The 17,152-nt window shown below is 38.6% G+C and overlaps 1 protein-coding gene across 4 annotated transcripts in view; it reads right to left on the bottom strand.

The window, feature by feature from the left end:
• DENND1B (DENN domain containing 1B) overlaps positions 1–15,156 on the bottom strand; it is a 269,024-nt gene extending 253,868 nt beyond the window's left edge. For 3 of the 4 annotated variants that reach the window (XM_032422401.1, XM_032422404.1, XM_032422403.1), the window contains exons 1-2: positions 13,556–13,936; positions 12,804–12,868 (exon numbers count right to left, since the gene is read on the bottom strand). In XM_032422401.1, coding sequence (XP_032278292.1) covers positions 12,804–12,868; positions 13,556–13,605 — 115 coding nt within the window. In that variant the 5' untranslated portion in view covers positions 13,606–13,936. Of the gene's footprint in view, positions 1–12,803; positions 12,869–13,555; positions 13,937–14,988 lie in introns of those variants that run through there. The other variant, XM_032422402.1, reaches the window with a different exon arrangement.
• Between the last annotated feature and the right edge of the window lie 1,996 nt (positions 15,157–17,152).

Genomic DNA, 17,152 nt, shown 5'->3' with positions numbered 1-17,152 from the left:
GATGACATTGAAGGGTTCAAGACTTCAGTAGAATAAGTAACTGCAGATGTGGTAGAAATAGCAAGAGAACTAGAATTAGAAATGGAGCCTGAAGATGGGACTGAATTGCTTCAATCTCATGATAAAACCTTAATGGATGAGGAGTTGCTTCTTATGGATGAGGAAAGAAAGTGGTTTCTTGAGATGGAGACTACTCCTGGTGAAGATGCTGTGAAGACCGAAGATTGCTGAATGACAATAAAGGATTTAGGATGTTAGGACATTAGGATATCAGGACAACAAAGGATATTATATAAATGTAGTTGATAAAGCAGTAGCAGAATTTGAGAGGATTCACTCCAATTTTGAAAGAAGTTCTGTAGGTAAAGTGCAATCAAATAGCATCACACTACAGAGAAATCCTTAGTGAAAGGAAGAGTTAGTCAATCACTCTAGCAAACATCACTTGTTTTATTTTAAGAAATTGCCACAGCCATCCCAACCTGCAGCAACCACCACCCTGATCAGCTAGCAGCCATCAACATGTAGGCAAGACCCTCCCCCAGCAAAAAGATTATGACTCCTGAAAGTTCAAATGACGGCTAGTGTTTTTTAGCAATATTTTTAATTAAGGCATATACACTGTTTTTTAGACATAATGCTATGGCGCACTTAGCACAATATGGTCTAGGGTAAACATAACTTTTATATCCACTGGGAAACCAAAAATTTCATTTGACTTACTTTATTGTGATATTTGCTTTATTATGGTGGTGCGAACAAAACCCACAATATCTCTGACGTATGCCTGTATTCACCCTACTCTTCTAGCTTTCCTTGCCTCCTCATTAGAAAAAAAAAAGGGTTCAAAGGGCACTCTATAGAAGAAAGAGCAGAACTTTTTCCAAAGAAATATTTCATTAAATATTTTTAAACAATAAAGACTTTTTATAAACTAAAGAAATTAATATAAAATAATAAAAAGCAAAGAACAATGAAAAGTGAAAGCTAAAGAATAAGCTAAAACAGTTAAAAAATATAAAAACATTAAATATCTAATGAAAGTAAAGTAAATACCAAATACACCAAAAAGTAAAAGTGAAACAAGGCAAAAATACAAATTCCAAAATTTAACACCTCCATGCAGATGGTATGAGGTGGTACAAACAGGTAACAGGCCTTCATTGGGTCAATTTGCTGATTACAGATACCAGAAGTATAAAATAGTCTTTAGTGTCTTAGTCGCAGAAGATTCAACACTCTGTCCTTCTGCGTTAAAAATATCTGTGTGGGAGGAAGATATCTCCTAAAGAGCACTGAGCTCTAGCTTAGTCATCTCTTCCAACGCTAAATCAAGCAAAAGCCACCCATCATCTACTCTCTTCAACCCTACCTTTTAAATGCCGTTTTAACTTAGAATAAGTACTGTCAAGTCCCTTATTAACAACATATAAATAATTTTTGTGTTTTGACCAAATTAAATTCAGCCATATCTAAAAAGGTAAAATTCTAGGGGCGCCTGGGTGGCTCAGTTGGTTAAGCATCTGCCTTGGGCTCAGGTCATGATCCCAGGGTCCTGAGATCGAGCCCTGCATCAGGCTCCCTGCTCAGCAGTAAGCCTGCTTCTCCCTCTCCCACTCCCCCTGCTTGTGTTCCTGCTCTCGCTATATCTCTGTCAAATAAATAAATAAAATCTTAAAAAAAAAAAAAGGTAAAATTCTAGTCATATTTAAAAGTATGTTTTAAAGGAAATATAAATTGTATATATTAAATCTGTCATACATATTAAATATAATAGAAATCACACACTTTCAAAGAATTAAAATACCATAAAAATATAAACTATAAACCATGCTAAATATAATTTCGTCTTACTATGATGATTTAGAAGGCAATTCAGAAGTATTCAGTAATTTCATTTTCAATACCTTGACCACCACTTGGAGTATCTCACAAGTAAGAAAGTAGTATACAATACAAGGTTTAAAGTAGAAATTTTGATATGAGGGCCATCTCTCTTCTTTCCATATCCATCTATAAAAAAAAATTATCATTGCCAATCTGGATAATACGTGAGGGAAATGAGTCAAAAAAATTGCCAAAAGATCTTATAAATTCCCAAATCAAGTAAACCATAAGTAAATGGATTTCATAATGGCTTTATAAAGAATTTTGGATAGCCACATCAGCCTTCAAAGGCCAAATTCAGGACAAGGACACATACAAAGTATTAAAGATTCATTTATATTTCAACTACTAAGCCAAAAATGAAGTAAATATTTACAAATGAAAACTCTGAATTCCAATATTTCCACTTTTTAAAGTAAACATTGTCATTGACAAACACAACAGTAACCATTAAGAACTTGGAAACTAGTATTTTTGTACATAAAAATTCTCAGCTTACTATTTCTTCAATAACACGTCTAAACCCAGACACAGCGAATACTACCAACATATAATCTTGATGAAATTGTGTTGCCCTTATTGTCAATAATTATTCTGCAGATATTCATTACCAAAATCTACAACTTCAAATTTTTATAACAAAACTACAACTTCAAAATTTAGTTCTCACGTTCTCTGTAGAAATAAGGACAAAATGACAAAATAAAAAGAGATAACACATTATTCCCTCAAAATCAAATAATTAATTGCTTATAAGTATTAAAACACTATTTTAGCTTATATAAAAGAGTAACAGTGACCAAGACCTTGAAAAAAATTCCCCAAATATTAAACAACTTCCTCTTCCAAGAAAAAAAAAAGTACCAACTTCTTCTTCCAAATATCATATCCAAAATACACCAGAATCTCAAAAAAAAAAAAAAAAAGCCATTTAAGAATCCTTTCTGAACCACTTATGAAATAAACACAAGTTTATTTCATAGCAACTATACTTTAAATGCATAGACCCTGAGGACATACAGTGCTCTAGTGTATTAAAACACACCTGAACTTATTTGGGTTTCATTTCAACCAATGTTTTCTATACAAATTCATAAGTTATTTCAAATAATCTCTTATCAAAATTAAAAAGAAGGCAAATTTTACAATCACTCAGGTGACAACATTTTAAAGGACAGTTTAATTTTAATTAATGATAAATTTGAATACTACACACATCCTTATGCTTGGTTCATTTCTGCTACCATACTAAGACAAATTATTTTTGAAATGACTAATTTCTGGACACTTACACATTTGCAAAAGACCATCAGATGTACTAAACTGATAGCTCTATACTTTATTTTCAGATTCAAATGATAAATAAGAAGGAACTGAAAGAGGAAAAGGCTCTATCTGATCTTCACCAGTTCTGCCCACTAAGCTACAGAGCTTGTGGTTTATCAACACAGCTCTGTTTTTAAAAAAATGTTTTAAATACAGCATCTATTGCTTGTGATATAAAAATGTACAGCCTTTCAACGTTTTTTTACATTAAAGGTTTTTTTAAGATTTATGAAATCTAAAATAGGTATTAAAAATACAGCACAACCTTTTACTAATTTTACTTTAATAACAGAGTAAAACTTAACAAGTACTTATTGAATATCATCCATATGGAAGATCCATATGGTAGATTTTCTGAAAATCTCCAAGAGATCCAAAGAGGTAGTTGTCCTCAAAAACCTAAAATCCAGTGGTTGGCATACGTCAGGGTGATAAAAGATCAAGTTCAAGAAAGAATATAACTGCCACAAGACAGATACCAAAAAGGATTATTACTTAGCAACTTCTTTTTAAATCTTTCACTTCTGTAACTTCACTTTTACAAATTTCATCTGTTCAATAGTTGTTATACTTTTACAGAAAAAAATGAATTTAACGGTAATTATTAAAGTCTCAATACCCTTTTCTTTAAAAGCCATTTCAGTACCTTGAAAATAGTGCTTCGACAACTCAGTAAGTCACTAAACACACACACCTTAGGTCAGACGCTATTTTAGGCTCTGAGTAAACAAAATCAAACCCGAACAACCCCCTGCCAGGGCAGATTACACTGAAGTAGAGAGTGCTTCTTAATCATCTTCGTTAGATATAAATGTTTATACTAAAAGCAATATATTCTTTACTCTTAGTTATTCACACCAGATTTTGAATATGAAGTAAAACTCCAACCAACTTCAGAGAAAGATAACAGTCTGGTACGCAACTGAGAGCTGACAAGACAGTATCTCATTGTCTCTCCCTCCATCACCTCAAGACTATCCCTGACTCTCCCCTCTGCCCTCTCTCCCACTGCCCCCCACGCCCCTCCCCCCAAAGAGCTGAGTTAGGTGCCCTCTTCAGACTCAGCGCCGCACACTGCAACCTCTCAAACAGCCCTTCCTACACTATCACAATCACTGATTTAGAACACCGAGAACGTCGTCTTTTTAGCTGCTTTTCATCTGTGCTTGACACTCAGAAACATTCAGTAAATGAACGACAGAGGGCTGAATATCTTCTTATATAAAAGAATAACAGTGACCAAGACCTTGAAAAAAATTCCCCAAATATTAAACAACTTCCTCTTCCAAGAAAAAAAAATACCAACTTCCTCTTCCAAGTGTTTATGTTCTTCTTCCCATTGTCACTTTTTGATGTCTACTAAAAATTAGTATCACAATAACTCTGGTCAAGCCTAGAATTAGCCAGGGATTTCCTAAATGGGTGGCTTTCAAAAATTGCTGAGAAAAATTTCAATGCTATTAGAAAAGGATGACTACTGTATTTTAAAGGCAGCACAGTGTAATGGTTGAATTTCGGCTCTAAAATCAGAAAAACAGGTTCAAAGACCAATCCCACCTCTTAGAGCTGTGTGACCCGAGCAAGCTACTTAACTTTCCTGTGCTTCCACTTCCTCGTCTTTATGAAAAGGTTTATAACCCCTACTGCATATGGTTATCATGAAGATAAATTGGAAACATGAGCTCTGAGCACATTTACTGACGTATAGTAAATACTAAATAGTAATTTTTATTTCTATTTCTGTAAAACATTTAACTGGAAGCTGAATAAGAAAAAATAAATCAATAAATAAGGCTTTAAACCATAATGCTTTAGCTTTATTAATTGAAAACTTATAAACAAACAAAAAATATCTTAATGGAATTCACTGAATACTTAAATACACATTTATTAAAGCTGTTAATCACAAACTACAAATGGAGTGTCAATACAGATGGGGGTGGGGAAGAAATGGTAAAAACCTAACTAGAAACTGACAGAGATACATTTGATCTTTAGTTCAGAAATCTTTCCACTACAGCAAACTGCATCTTTTTAATTAATTCAACTTTACAAGGCTTTCTTTAAAATTAAAATGCTCCCTTGAGGGCTATCAGTTGTTCACACCTCACTGTGAATTACTTTAATCAGATAAATGCATTAAGTAACACCACCTACTTAAAGAAATTATTATTTGAAGAATAGTGAGAAGAGGGGTAGCTTTAAAACTAGTGTGCCTGGCATGGAGAAGGCCTGTTTCATGCTCATAGTGAGCATCTTTATGCAGTCACGGGACAGCGTGAGGACAATGGCACCTGCAGGGTGACAGCAAAGGGGCTGCGGGAATTCTAAGGTCCATCAAAGCCAATTCCTCTCTACTAGGTGGTACTAGGTGCCCTTTAAGGAAATTTCCAGTTTTATTATTCCACTGTTCTCTTCTGCAATGTGCCCTAAGACCGCATGTGGTACCAACTTCCTAAATACCTCTAAAAAAATCAATTGAGGAGCACTTTTGGCAAGTTCCCACCAAGGAAAAATGACTGAACCACCATAGAAACATGAAACAAGACACCCTTTCCTACAAATAAAATTAAATCACTATCTGGAGTAAATCAACTTATCCTTAATTTATATAAACTAAGAGTCTATGTCCAAAATAAATACAACAACAGGAAAACCATTCAACTTAATATAGGAAGACCACAGTATTTCAGGAGTTTCTCAAAGCTATCTCTAATGCTTTCTGGCTCAAGTAAAAAAATCTTTTAAAAAATCTTCAAGCGGCACCTGGGTGGCTCAGTCGTTAAGCGTCTGCCTTCGGCTCAGGTCATGATCCTGGGGTCCTGGGATCGAGCCCCACATCGGGCTCCCTGCTCAGCGGGAAGCCTGCTTCTCCCTCTCCCACTCCCCCTGCTTGTGTTCCCTCTCTTGCTGTGTCTCTGTCAAATAAATAAATAAAATCTTTAAAAAAAAAACTTCAAGTAAAAAATCTCTTCTAGTTTGTATAATATTACTTTAGCATAAGCTGAAGAGTTTGAAAGTGGAAAAAACTTCTGAATGTTAAATATTTTAAAAAGTATTTCCAGGGAAGAAAGATTCTTTTAGCATTGATTGAGAACATACTTCACACTTAACGCCTTTGATTTTCATTGTTATTTTAAATAAAACTATGGCTGCCTGCATAAAGTACCCCAAAAATGCCAATTGCTAATATTGTATATATGCTTTAAAATGTACATTTTAAAAGGTAAATTATTGTCCTCTACCTTGCCAATCAAAAATAAAAATTTGGAGGGAAAGAAAGAGGGATATTACTTGAGCATAAGAAAATCCTCCAAGTGAGAGAATATTATCAAAAGAATATCAGGAACATATTACCTTGAAGGTCAAGGAAACAAGAAGGTTCCAAGGGAAAAAACCTGAACAAACTTGTGGCACTGTGGCCGCCCAGCAGAGCCCGAGCACCAGTCCCACAGCACACCACCACGAAGAGAACGGCAGCAGAGGCTCCACCAGCCACAGGGCACGGCGGGAACCAGCAACATTAAAAATCAAGAAGTGACCTTGGTTAGCCTGGTGATGGGTATTAAAGAGGGCACGTTCTGCATGGAGCACTGGGTGTTACACGCAAACAATGAATCATGGAACAGTACATCAAAAACTAATGATGTAATGTATGGTGATTAACATAATAATAAAAAAATAATAAAAAATAAAAAAAAGAAGTGACCTTGGATTAAAGCAGCAAAACTAAAGAACATGTGAACAAATAAAAGTACCTAATGAGACAAGTCATAATCAAACTATTACAATATAAACTCTGCAGCATCCCTATCAAAGTATTCATCAACAAACACTGGACGTTGACATTTGATTTGCTTTTTAGACTTGCAGGCAGCTGTGTCAGGGAGCACATAATGTTCCAAAGCCAAATACAAAAGTACAGCTCTTCTTAACTATTTTCTTTATAAAATCAAAAATGACATATCTCAAAGGTATGGTTCTAAAGAACAACATTAAGTTTTATTCCCAGTTAGCAAGTATGAGAAAACAGAAGTTTCACTTGCTTCAGCAATCTACGATATAAAGCTAATACTTTCAGTCACGATGACTCCAATTTATCCACTTGCATCTCGATTGAGAGGAACTCAGAAAGAGCTCAGCAAGGAACACACAGCTAGAGCAAAAACATCGTAACCGCATTTGACCCACAGATTGTTCTTCCATGTTGGGCAGTATGTAAAGTCTCCTACACCACTTTATTGTATGTATGATTCATCAGTTCTACTTTCTAAATGTTAAGTTTTTTATTGGGTTTTTGGTATGTGTGGATGGGTACAAATGGGTTTTAAGGTGGACTCCAAAACATACATACATAGCAACTGTCCCAATAAATCTTGTGATGTGAGAAGACAGCAAGCAGATGTGGGTCCTGAATGGGAAGAGCTTAAGCACAGAGTATCCCTAAACAAGCCCACTGGTCCAAGATAGATGTGGTCATATATATTTCTATTGTCCCTGCTCCTGTCATATCAGCGCACACTTCAGATAACTTCTACAACAAGCAGCTCTCAGTGAATTAATCTGATCGTTTATTTGACCAGTGGTTGGCACTATGCTTGGTCCAATTTCTTTTATTCATTCTGTAAATATTCATTAAACATGCCAGATACCATGCTAAGCTTTTCTCTAAGGAAACAAATTAATAAGTCATGGCCCATTTCTCAAAGAGTTTATTTTAAGCAGGGCAAAGAGACACTTAGACCTAGCTATATGTCGGTATATTACTATATTAGACACATCTACAAGAACAGTTAAATGCTAAAATATAGGGAGAAGCAAAATGCTAGAGATTCTGGGTAAACAGTATCCCTAGAGACAAAAACTATCAAATGCAAAAGCAAGCCTAGAAATACCCTTTCTTGTGCAGGGCATGAGGGATACTGACTAAGTTAGTATTCTTTGGCCTCAAGTTCTGATTTAAGAAAAGAGTAAGAGGCAGTTAAACTATTAACATAGCTAAAGATCAGAAAGGTGGATAACTTGATACTGGGTTGGATGAGTTTATAAAAGTGGAAAGTCAGTAGCAAAGGAGGATTTGTTCCTAAGAGAAATTTTTCTACCTAAAGAGACAAGATAAAGAAAACAAGACCTAATAAAGATGTATTGAAAACTACAAATAAATAGCTAGGACTACTAGATCAAGGGTTCACTAAACAAAGAGACTTAAATCCTAAAAAAGAGTAGTGAGTGGGGAAGGGGGATATCCTGAGCCAGCATCAATAACACAAGGAAAAAGTTCAGTAATTTTTTTTATGTGGAATTACCCTTGATTCATTCATTTCAGGGAGAACACTGAATTCCTGTTTAAAAATAGATATACCTGCACCACATATAGTTTAAACTCTACTATTTCCTCACAGGGTAATAATGCAGCCTCTATCGAGCTGATTCGAGGTCACTACACAATGAGAGGCAATAGAGCAGATTTTTTAAATTAGATTAAATCTATTAAAAAGCAATAGATTAAAATACAGACTCTGGAGCCAGACTACTTTGGCCAAGTTTCTTCATTTCCCTGTGCTTCGGTTTCTTCACGCGCAAATGAAGACAGACGTTTGGTACGCCGCAGGATGGTGGGAGAGGTGAACAGTTGGTCCGCGTACACCAGCTAGAAGGAGGCGCAGCACAAAGCGCCATGGCCGCGTTAGTATGGTGTGGCCGCCGCTAACGCCCCTCACCCGCACTGCCGCCACGTGACGTAAGCGATCAACAAAATACAAAAGAGAAAGCTAGAGCACCAAAGCCACTGCCTGAAAGACAGACCCGAAGAGGGGGCATCGGCAACCCTGTAGCGAGGAAGGATTACTTTTCAGTTCCCTGAAGCCCTGAACCACTCTGGGGAATGCAGGGGCAGTGTGGTAACAGAAACTCTGCTGCTGGAACTGAGGACAGGCCATCGCTGCTGGCTCTACTTCACTGACTGCTGGGAAGCCTGGAGGAGTGACAACAGCAAGTCCCTTGGAAATCTACCAGGAAGAGTATTAAGATCTAAGTGTTGGCACTTCACTCTTGGATAGTTGCAGCAGAAGTTATTAGGGAAGTTGTCCCGCCAGGAAGACATCCGTGAAAATATGGGCCAACCAGTCTGTGAGACATCATCAGAACCGGTTCTACTAACCCTAGGGAACACGACAGGGAAACACAACCAACCACCCTCATGGCAATTTTTTTAACTTGTGGGACCCTCCATATGAAACTATTTCCCAGTGTTCTAAAATGTGCTGTTTTCAAAAAATCAATGTAATGCCTTTGAAACAAGTCCAAATAGCCATAGGTCAAATGAAGATCACCCCTTTACCAGAGCTAGCTATATTAAATTATATTTCAACAACTAATACCATTTCAAAACACCAACTAAAACTTAGTTAAATAATAATTTCTCTCTGAAGATATTTATGAAGTAAGCTACACAAGACAAATGAAAGAATTTAGAACCTCTCTATCAGAAAGTGAACAAGAGAAACACATCAAATATCTTAACGTAGTATCATCAATCTTAGCATAAACCACATTTATCCTGAGCATGGTATTTTCTATTGGATCAAAGAGACAGTCTTCAAAAAATAAACCAATAGGGGCACCTGGGTGGCTCAGTCGGTTAAGTGTCTGCTTTGGGCTCAGGTCATGATCTCGGGGTCCTGGGGTCAAGCCCTCTCCCTCTGCCCCTCCCTCCCCACTCATGTGTGCGCTCTCTCTCTCAAATAAAATCTAAAAAAATTAAAAATAAACTAATATTTTGAGGGACGCCTGGGTGGCTCAGTCGTTAAGCGTCTGCCTTCGGCTCAGGTCATGATCCCGGGGTCCTGGGATCGAGCCCCACATCGGGCTCCCTGCTCTGCGGGAAGCCTGCTTCTCTCTCTCCCACTCCCCCTGCTTGTGTTCCCTCTCTCGCTGTGTCTCTCTCTGTCAAATAAATAAATAAAATCTTTAAAAAAGAAAAAAAAAATTAAAAAAAAAAAAAAAAAAAAAACTAATATTTTGAGAAATGTAGAGAACATTTTCATTTACTTCCCAACATCTATTCCTTGCCAGTTGTTTATTAATAATCAATCATAATAATCTTGCCATTCACCCCTCTACCACTACCCTACCAATGATTATTTTAGGAATGTTTAAGCCCATGCCAACTTAGGCCACCGGGATCCAATGTTCTGGAAGATTCTGGGGAAAGATATTTTCTAGCTCTAAGCAGAGTGCCATGAAAAGCCAGTGTCTGTCACCCCCAAGGTCATAAAAGAGTAAGTAGAGTTCTAACGTCACTGCCATCCTAGAACCACAAGGAATCTAAATCTTCCAATGACACCAGTTACTATAAGTGGCAGAGCTGTGATGCAGAAAGAACCTGGATCTTTGATGACCTACTTCTAGACTTCCTCTTATAAAAACTATTAAGTTCCCTCATTACTTAAATTGGTTTTATATTTGTGCCCCCCAAACACCCTAATTTACACATTGTTTTCCAGGTTTATTACTATATAAGAATGTCATCCATGTTCATTTGAATGTTACCAAAACAAAAACTATCCTACTTTAAACAAACTGATACACATATCAGACTCAAAATAAACAGGTTTTATTGACAGTTAAATAGGAATATTCCAATAACTCTCTTTAATAATTTCTGGACTGTTTCCTGTAATATTTATCAATAAAGTAGAAAATTAATAAAAACATTTAGAAACATCAAACTCTCAATTTGACATAAAATTTAAAGCTCAAAAAGGTATAACTTGTTAGACCCTAAAAATATTAGTCATATTTATACTATTTAAGTCACAACGAAAAGAAGAAAAGTTGTTTATGCTTTTATATAGTTAACTTTAGCTTTATTAAAAATCTTTAGAATTTGCTGCCCGTGAGTCATATTAATGGAATACATGGGTAGAATGGATTAATTGCAACCTATAAAGAGGCTGAAGTGTTTAACCATTTGTTATATTCCCAACTTCACCATGCTGGATAAACTACTAAAATACACATGAAGATGTTTCTAATGAGTAGTAATTTAAACAATAACAACCGCAAAAAGGCAAGAAAGGAATAAAAGAAGGACACAAGCAGAAGATAAAAACTGGAATAACTAGTTCCTAAAAATGGAAAAGGGCAAAGGGACGAAGGAGTAAAACACTCAGAATCCTTTATGGATAGGTCCCAATCTGACACGTGTACAGATCGTGTGTTATATAAGGTAGATCGATGCTTGTATCAAAATCACGTTAGCATGCATTTAAAATTACAGAGAAATTGTGTTTTCTAAAAGAATTTAGCTTGTTTTACAAACACATCAGGTAAGCATTAATTCACCCACCTTCACTAATGTTATGGTATAGGTATTCTGAAGAATTATTCATACCATAAATACACGAAAGAATAGATTTAAATTGGAGCTGAAAAAATTTGAGTCTTCAAAGAGAAGCTGGTTGTGCCTGGAAAGAATGTAAATAGACCACCTTTAACACAGATAGGACAACAAAAGATAACCTTTTTAATTGGAAAAGGCTCCCTACAACCTAGGATCACTCCCTGCCTGGGGACAAACCTGATCACAGCTATAGTTCAAACAGGCCAAAAAAAAAGCAGGCAGGGCTGGTGGAGTCAGGAACATGTGTGACTTCCTACCTAAAATTAGCCATGCCCATTTCACCACAAGCTGGGTTGGGCTCCTCTATTTTAAGGTGTGCAGCTCCAAATTGCTTAAGAGCATATAATTGCTGGCCAGTTTCTGGAGTTAAGAGTGTCAGCAGACTTTCCACCAAGTCTTTAGAATGGACATCTTTGTCTCCACAAAATCCCACACTTAATCGCCAAGTTATCTAGCATCTAAGTACATGGCAAGTGAAATCACACACTGGAAATATCCATGAAAACATATCACACAAGGACACATCAAAAAGGAAATAAGCAAAAAGAGATAGCCCTTATTCCTTTCTACTACACCTCCCCCTGATGCACACATATTATATATGACAAAAATAGGGGGGAAAACTGACAAAAGTGTCCTCATCTTTGCAGGAAATTATATAGAACTGACAGTTGAAACCCTTCCAAGTAATGTCACACCATTATTTACCTCCCTCTGAAAGTGCTTTGCTACTGGAGTAAATCCAACAGAAGGGGCTATTCAGTCTGCATTCTGCATTCCGGAAACATTAGAAGGGAATTGGTGTGGCTTCATTGTACCGGCAAGAGATTTTCACTAATGTTTAAAAAAGGAACTAAGTTTTCAAAGACAAATGAAAGAAAATGAAAAGGTGTTCATTACCGCCAAAACGATCGATCACTCTATCAACAAATGATAAAGCTGAGTTCTAAGTTATATGGCCTTAACGTACACCTGAAATTTAAGCTGCACAGATAACATTCATGGTTTCTACAATCTCATGGCGAAAACCTAACATCTACTTTACTAACAGCACCTTGAGACACTAGATGCAGAATATACATTTAGTACCATTATTATCCTGATACTATCATGTTCTAGCAGTCTACAACACTAACACTTGTTTTGATAGACTCAGTTATTTTAAGAATGAACAAAACACACATACCTTCATTTTCAGAGGCATGACATTTCACTTTCAATACCAAGTCAAAGGTTCTTTCTGGATTTTCCCTAAAAGAAAAAGAACTTTGTTTTATTTATTTCCTGTGACAAATAAGCATCTCTGCAGAGTTTATATTTTCTTAACTCAAAAAACTAATCATCTTCTTGTTACAATGTATTCTATGTAACTATATGAGCACAATGCAGAAATAACAGTTTTTTCCCAGTTCAGTAATGTAAGAGGCTTAGGAGTTCTGAGACCCGGGGCAAACATTTAACCTCTGAGCCTATTTTCTCACCTATAAAGTGCCTTGCTCACTTCAGAGAATAGTTGTGAGTATTATAAATCAACTAATTTATGTGGAAGTACTTTTTAAAAGTATTAAGTGCTTTATAAATGTGAAGCATTGACTTTATCTTATTGAATCAAAATTGGAAAGTCAGTATGCTCCTAAGTATTTCTACCTTTTCCTGCCAACAAAGCTGGCCAGCAGGTTCTCAGGCTTTTTTTTAAAGGACTTACAGTATAAGTGTAAATGATGAATACCTGGTTCCACCTGCCACATTCTAGACCACCATAAAACAGTTACGATGCTCCTAAATTTGACACTTTGCATATGCTTCTCTTGAAATGTAATTATTGCAAAGCATGTTTAAAGTAGCAAACTGTACATAAACTGCAAGGCTAAAAAGAACAACAACGAAAACCTTGTTTTACTTCAATTATCTTTAGAGAAATTAGAAAAAGACATCTACCTTAATACTAGATTTTTCCCACCAGGTGCAGTAAGATTGCTTTGCTTCATTCAGAAGTTATCCACTTCTTTGTTAACTTCTCACACATTCAACCAATTCATTGGTTTAATTTCAAAAAGCAAACTGAAATCTACTGAGACACATTTTCTTTAACAGTTTTGTTTTAATCTCTTTCTGCTAGAAGATAAAAGATGAAGCAAAATCTGATACCACAATGTCCACGTGACCAAAGTGTTAATCTATCTGTTATTCCTGCGAAGGAGACCTTAGTGTCTTTGCATATTGGCTGTTTTAAAAATGTACTTCCTTTGATAAAGAATGCCAGTTTTGGCTTCTAAATAAACACTCGTTTTTTCTAAATTTATTACAAGAATCTAGAATCACAGGAAGTGACAAGCTATATAAATTAATTTGCAAATATACATTTCCTCAGCCCTCCAACTATTAACTTGTTTCAATGGAAATAATATGGATTTAGGTGACCTCCTCCCTCCTAATCCAATTAATGTCAAAAAGTATACTTTTTAAATCACTTACCCTGCCCCCCCATGTCAAACACTGAAGAAAATAATAATTTTCCCATTTTCCTAATATTTTTTGGAATCTCTTAGGTGTAAAAATTAAATATTGATGCAATTATACTGTGACATTTTACAAGCCTTTCACACTTACACAAATACACATAGTATTCCTTATTTTAAACTGGGGGAGTGGTGTGAAGAGGGAGTAAGGGAAGAAGAAATTCTTTGTAAAGTAAGTTTCAGGAAAAAAACAAAACAAAACATAGAACTCATACCTCTAAGACCCAAAACAAAATCATCACACTTCCTCAAATTGCTTTTTACATAATTAATCTCCTGATGAAAAATATCCATTGATACACACACATAAAAACACTATCTAATTGGATACCATTTTGCAGGCACCATGCATACACCCAGTGCCTATGTAAGTAAAGACCTATCAGAGACCAATTTAATTTTATAAGAAAAACTGGAAGAAAACATCTGGGAAACTGATAACTATGCTTAACTATGCTTAAAAATGAAATGGTTATCTTCACGTTAGGGAAATACTTTAAATAATAACCGCTTAACCTCAACGCTGTCGCCCGCCGGGACACCAGCACGACGCAGACAGCCGACAGTCACGTCTGCCACACTCCGGGAGGAACAAGAAACCCACAGCGGGTGGCGGCAGGGGCCGCCAGGCCTCCTCCACTACCGAGAGACGCGGGCGTCGACGCGGCGCTCCCGGCCGCTCCCGGAGGAGCGGCGCCGACCCGCCGGGCCGGGGACGCGGGCCGGGCAGGCTTTGCGGCCTAGCGCTGTCCCGGCGGCCGGCCGCGCACGGGGGCCGGGCCACAGTCGCCGTCTGGGGGGCCGGCCGCCGCGGGACGCCCCCACCTCCCGCCCGCCCGCGACCCCACTCACTTGGTCCTGCAGTCCATGGTTACATGTCGGTGTGAGGCCGTCCGTCCCGCCCCCGCGCCGGCCTGGAAGCCCACTGCCCCGCGCTGGGAGGGTCGCGCCGCCCCCGCCCACGCTGGCCGCCCCGCGGGGAAGGAGGCTACTCACAGCGGCGGCGGCGGCGGGCCCATGTCAGCGGCGCCCCCGGCGCTTCCCCGCCTCCCACCCCACCCCCCAGAGCCTTTTTGTGACAGCAGCAGCAACAGCGGTGGCGCGGCCGCCGCCCCCGTCTTCGCCGGCCGCCGCCCCCGCCGCCTCCGAGGCTGGGGCCTCTCAGTTCCTGCGACCGGGGCCGCCCGCAGCGGCTCCTGCACCTTCTGCAAACCAGGAAGTCGCCGGGAGGGGGAAGGGGCGCGCGGGGGCGCGCCCGCCGGCCTCACCTGGGCCGCGCGGCCCGCGGGCCGGAGCCTGAGGAGGAGGCTGGGCGGGGTCCCCGCGCCCAGAGGGGCCGGAGGGTCGCGGGGAGCGCAAGTGTCTGCGGGGATGGCCCACGGACCGCTTTGTAACTGAGCCAGAAACGCAAGGTGCCCCCTGTGTCCTCAGCCCTGGACCAGCCGACTTCCTTTCTGGGTCCAGTCCAGGCTCCAGGGCTACAACCCACCCCAAAAGCAAAGTAATTGAAATAGTACCTCGATTTGCAGTCTTTTCCACACCATATGCACACGGAATTGGATCACTAATTAATAGGTATTGTTTGCTAGAACCTTCGTCGTTTTGGGGCGTTTCATTTCGCTTCAGACTGCACTTTCGGAGCTCAAGTTGATGCTCCTGACTCCTGCCTCACTCCGGCTGTGGCCTGGTTACTGCTCTCTGAAATCCAGAGCTGCCCCCCTCCTGATTCAGGAATGTTCAGACATGTGCACCTGCTAAATAGCCTTGTCAAGTAGCAAAATGGTAGTGCTCCACTTGCCGGCACATATGGAAGCCAGACGTTCTTACATATACCACAGGACCGCAGAACGCCAAAGACTGACTTTGGACACATTCTCCAAGCGGCAGACCTCATAGAACTGCAGCCTAGGAAGCTCAGGGAGGGCACAACTGAGGGGAAGACGGGCCAGTATAAAAAGCTAAAATTTACAGGGCACTAAAGTCCCTGTTAAGCAGGTTATATGCATTGTCACAGTACTTCCCATAACTCTATGTGATAGATACTTGCATCAGCATTTTATGGATGAAGAAACAGGCCAAGCTAATCCAGCAGGTGATGGCAGAGCTGGATTTCAGAACAGGTCTGCTTGATGCTGATAATTTCCTTCTACCACGTACTGCCTCTCCACGTTCTGCTGCCTTATATCTAGAATCTACTGAGAAGAGATGTAGAAAAAGTCTTGATTGTCCAGGACTGGACTCTTACACGGAGATCTTCAGGAGAAGGCTTCTCCCGCCAACATTCCCACACTTGACACATGGCCACAGTGTTTTTCAGCCACATAGGGGTTGCTTCAGACTTTATTCATGCAAAAGGTAAGATGATGAGAGGAAACCAAATGTGGTATGAATAGAGTATGAGTCATGAGACATAAAAGTCATACAAGGAGTCTTGGGAATTAAAGAATTCAGAAGCAAAAACCTAACATTAAATTCAGTTACGCAGATCTTAAATGTTCTTGCCAAAGGTAGGTGTTACTTGGTCAACAAAACGAAATGTATTTTGTAGACACAGACCTGATAGTTAAAAATAAGGTCAAGACATAATAGGGAAACAAAAATATTAGATTTAAGCATGATATGTGCTGTCATAGCTTGACTTGGGGTGAGACACTTCAGTTTCTCAGTTCCTACATTTGTAAAATGGGAATTATTACTTGTATATCACATGAGCAATGTGATATTCAAGTTAAAAAGTACTACACATTTGTGTGATCTTTTAGGAAATTATTCTGTGGATTTCGGTTTCACAATTAGGCAGTCTATACCACATAAATTTTTTCCCAAATGAAGCTTTTTTCTACCTAAGAACTTACCATAGTCCAAAGCCTTGAAAAAAATTCTGTAAACTAAAAACCACTTCTGCTCCAAGTGTTACTAAATTTCTCAAACTTCTCCTTTCATTATAATTAACTCTTTTCCCAAGAAAAGGAACCCTACCTGGGAAGATGCCTACATCAGGAGTATTTGTTAGTGG

Source organism: Phoca vitulina, unplaced genomic scaffold (assembly GCF_004348235.1).
Source record: "Phoca vitulina isolate PV1807 unplaced genomic scaffold, GSC_HSeal_1.0 scaffold26, whole genome shotgun sequence".
In the NCBI taxonomy this organism is placed as follows: Eukaryota; Metazoa; Chordata; class Mammalia; order Carnivora; family Phocidae; genus Phoca; species Phoca vitulina.
The sequence above is the reverse complement of the archived record's forward strand: the minus strand, read 5'-3'. Positions and strand labels throughout refer to the sequence as shown.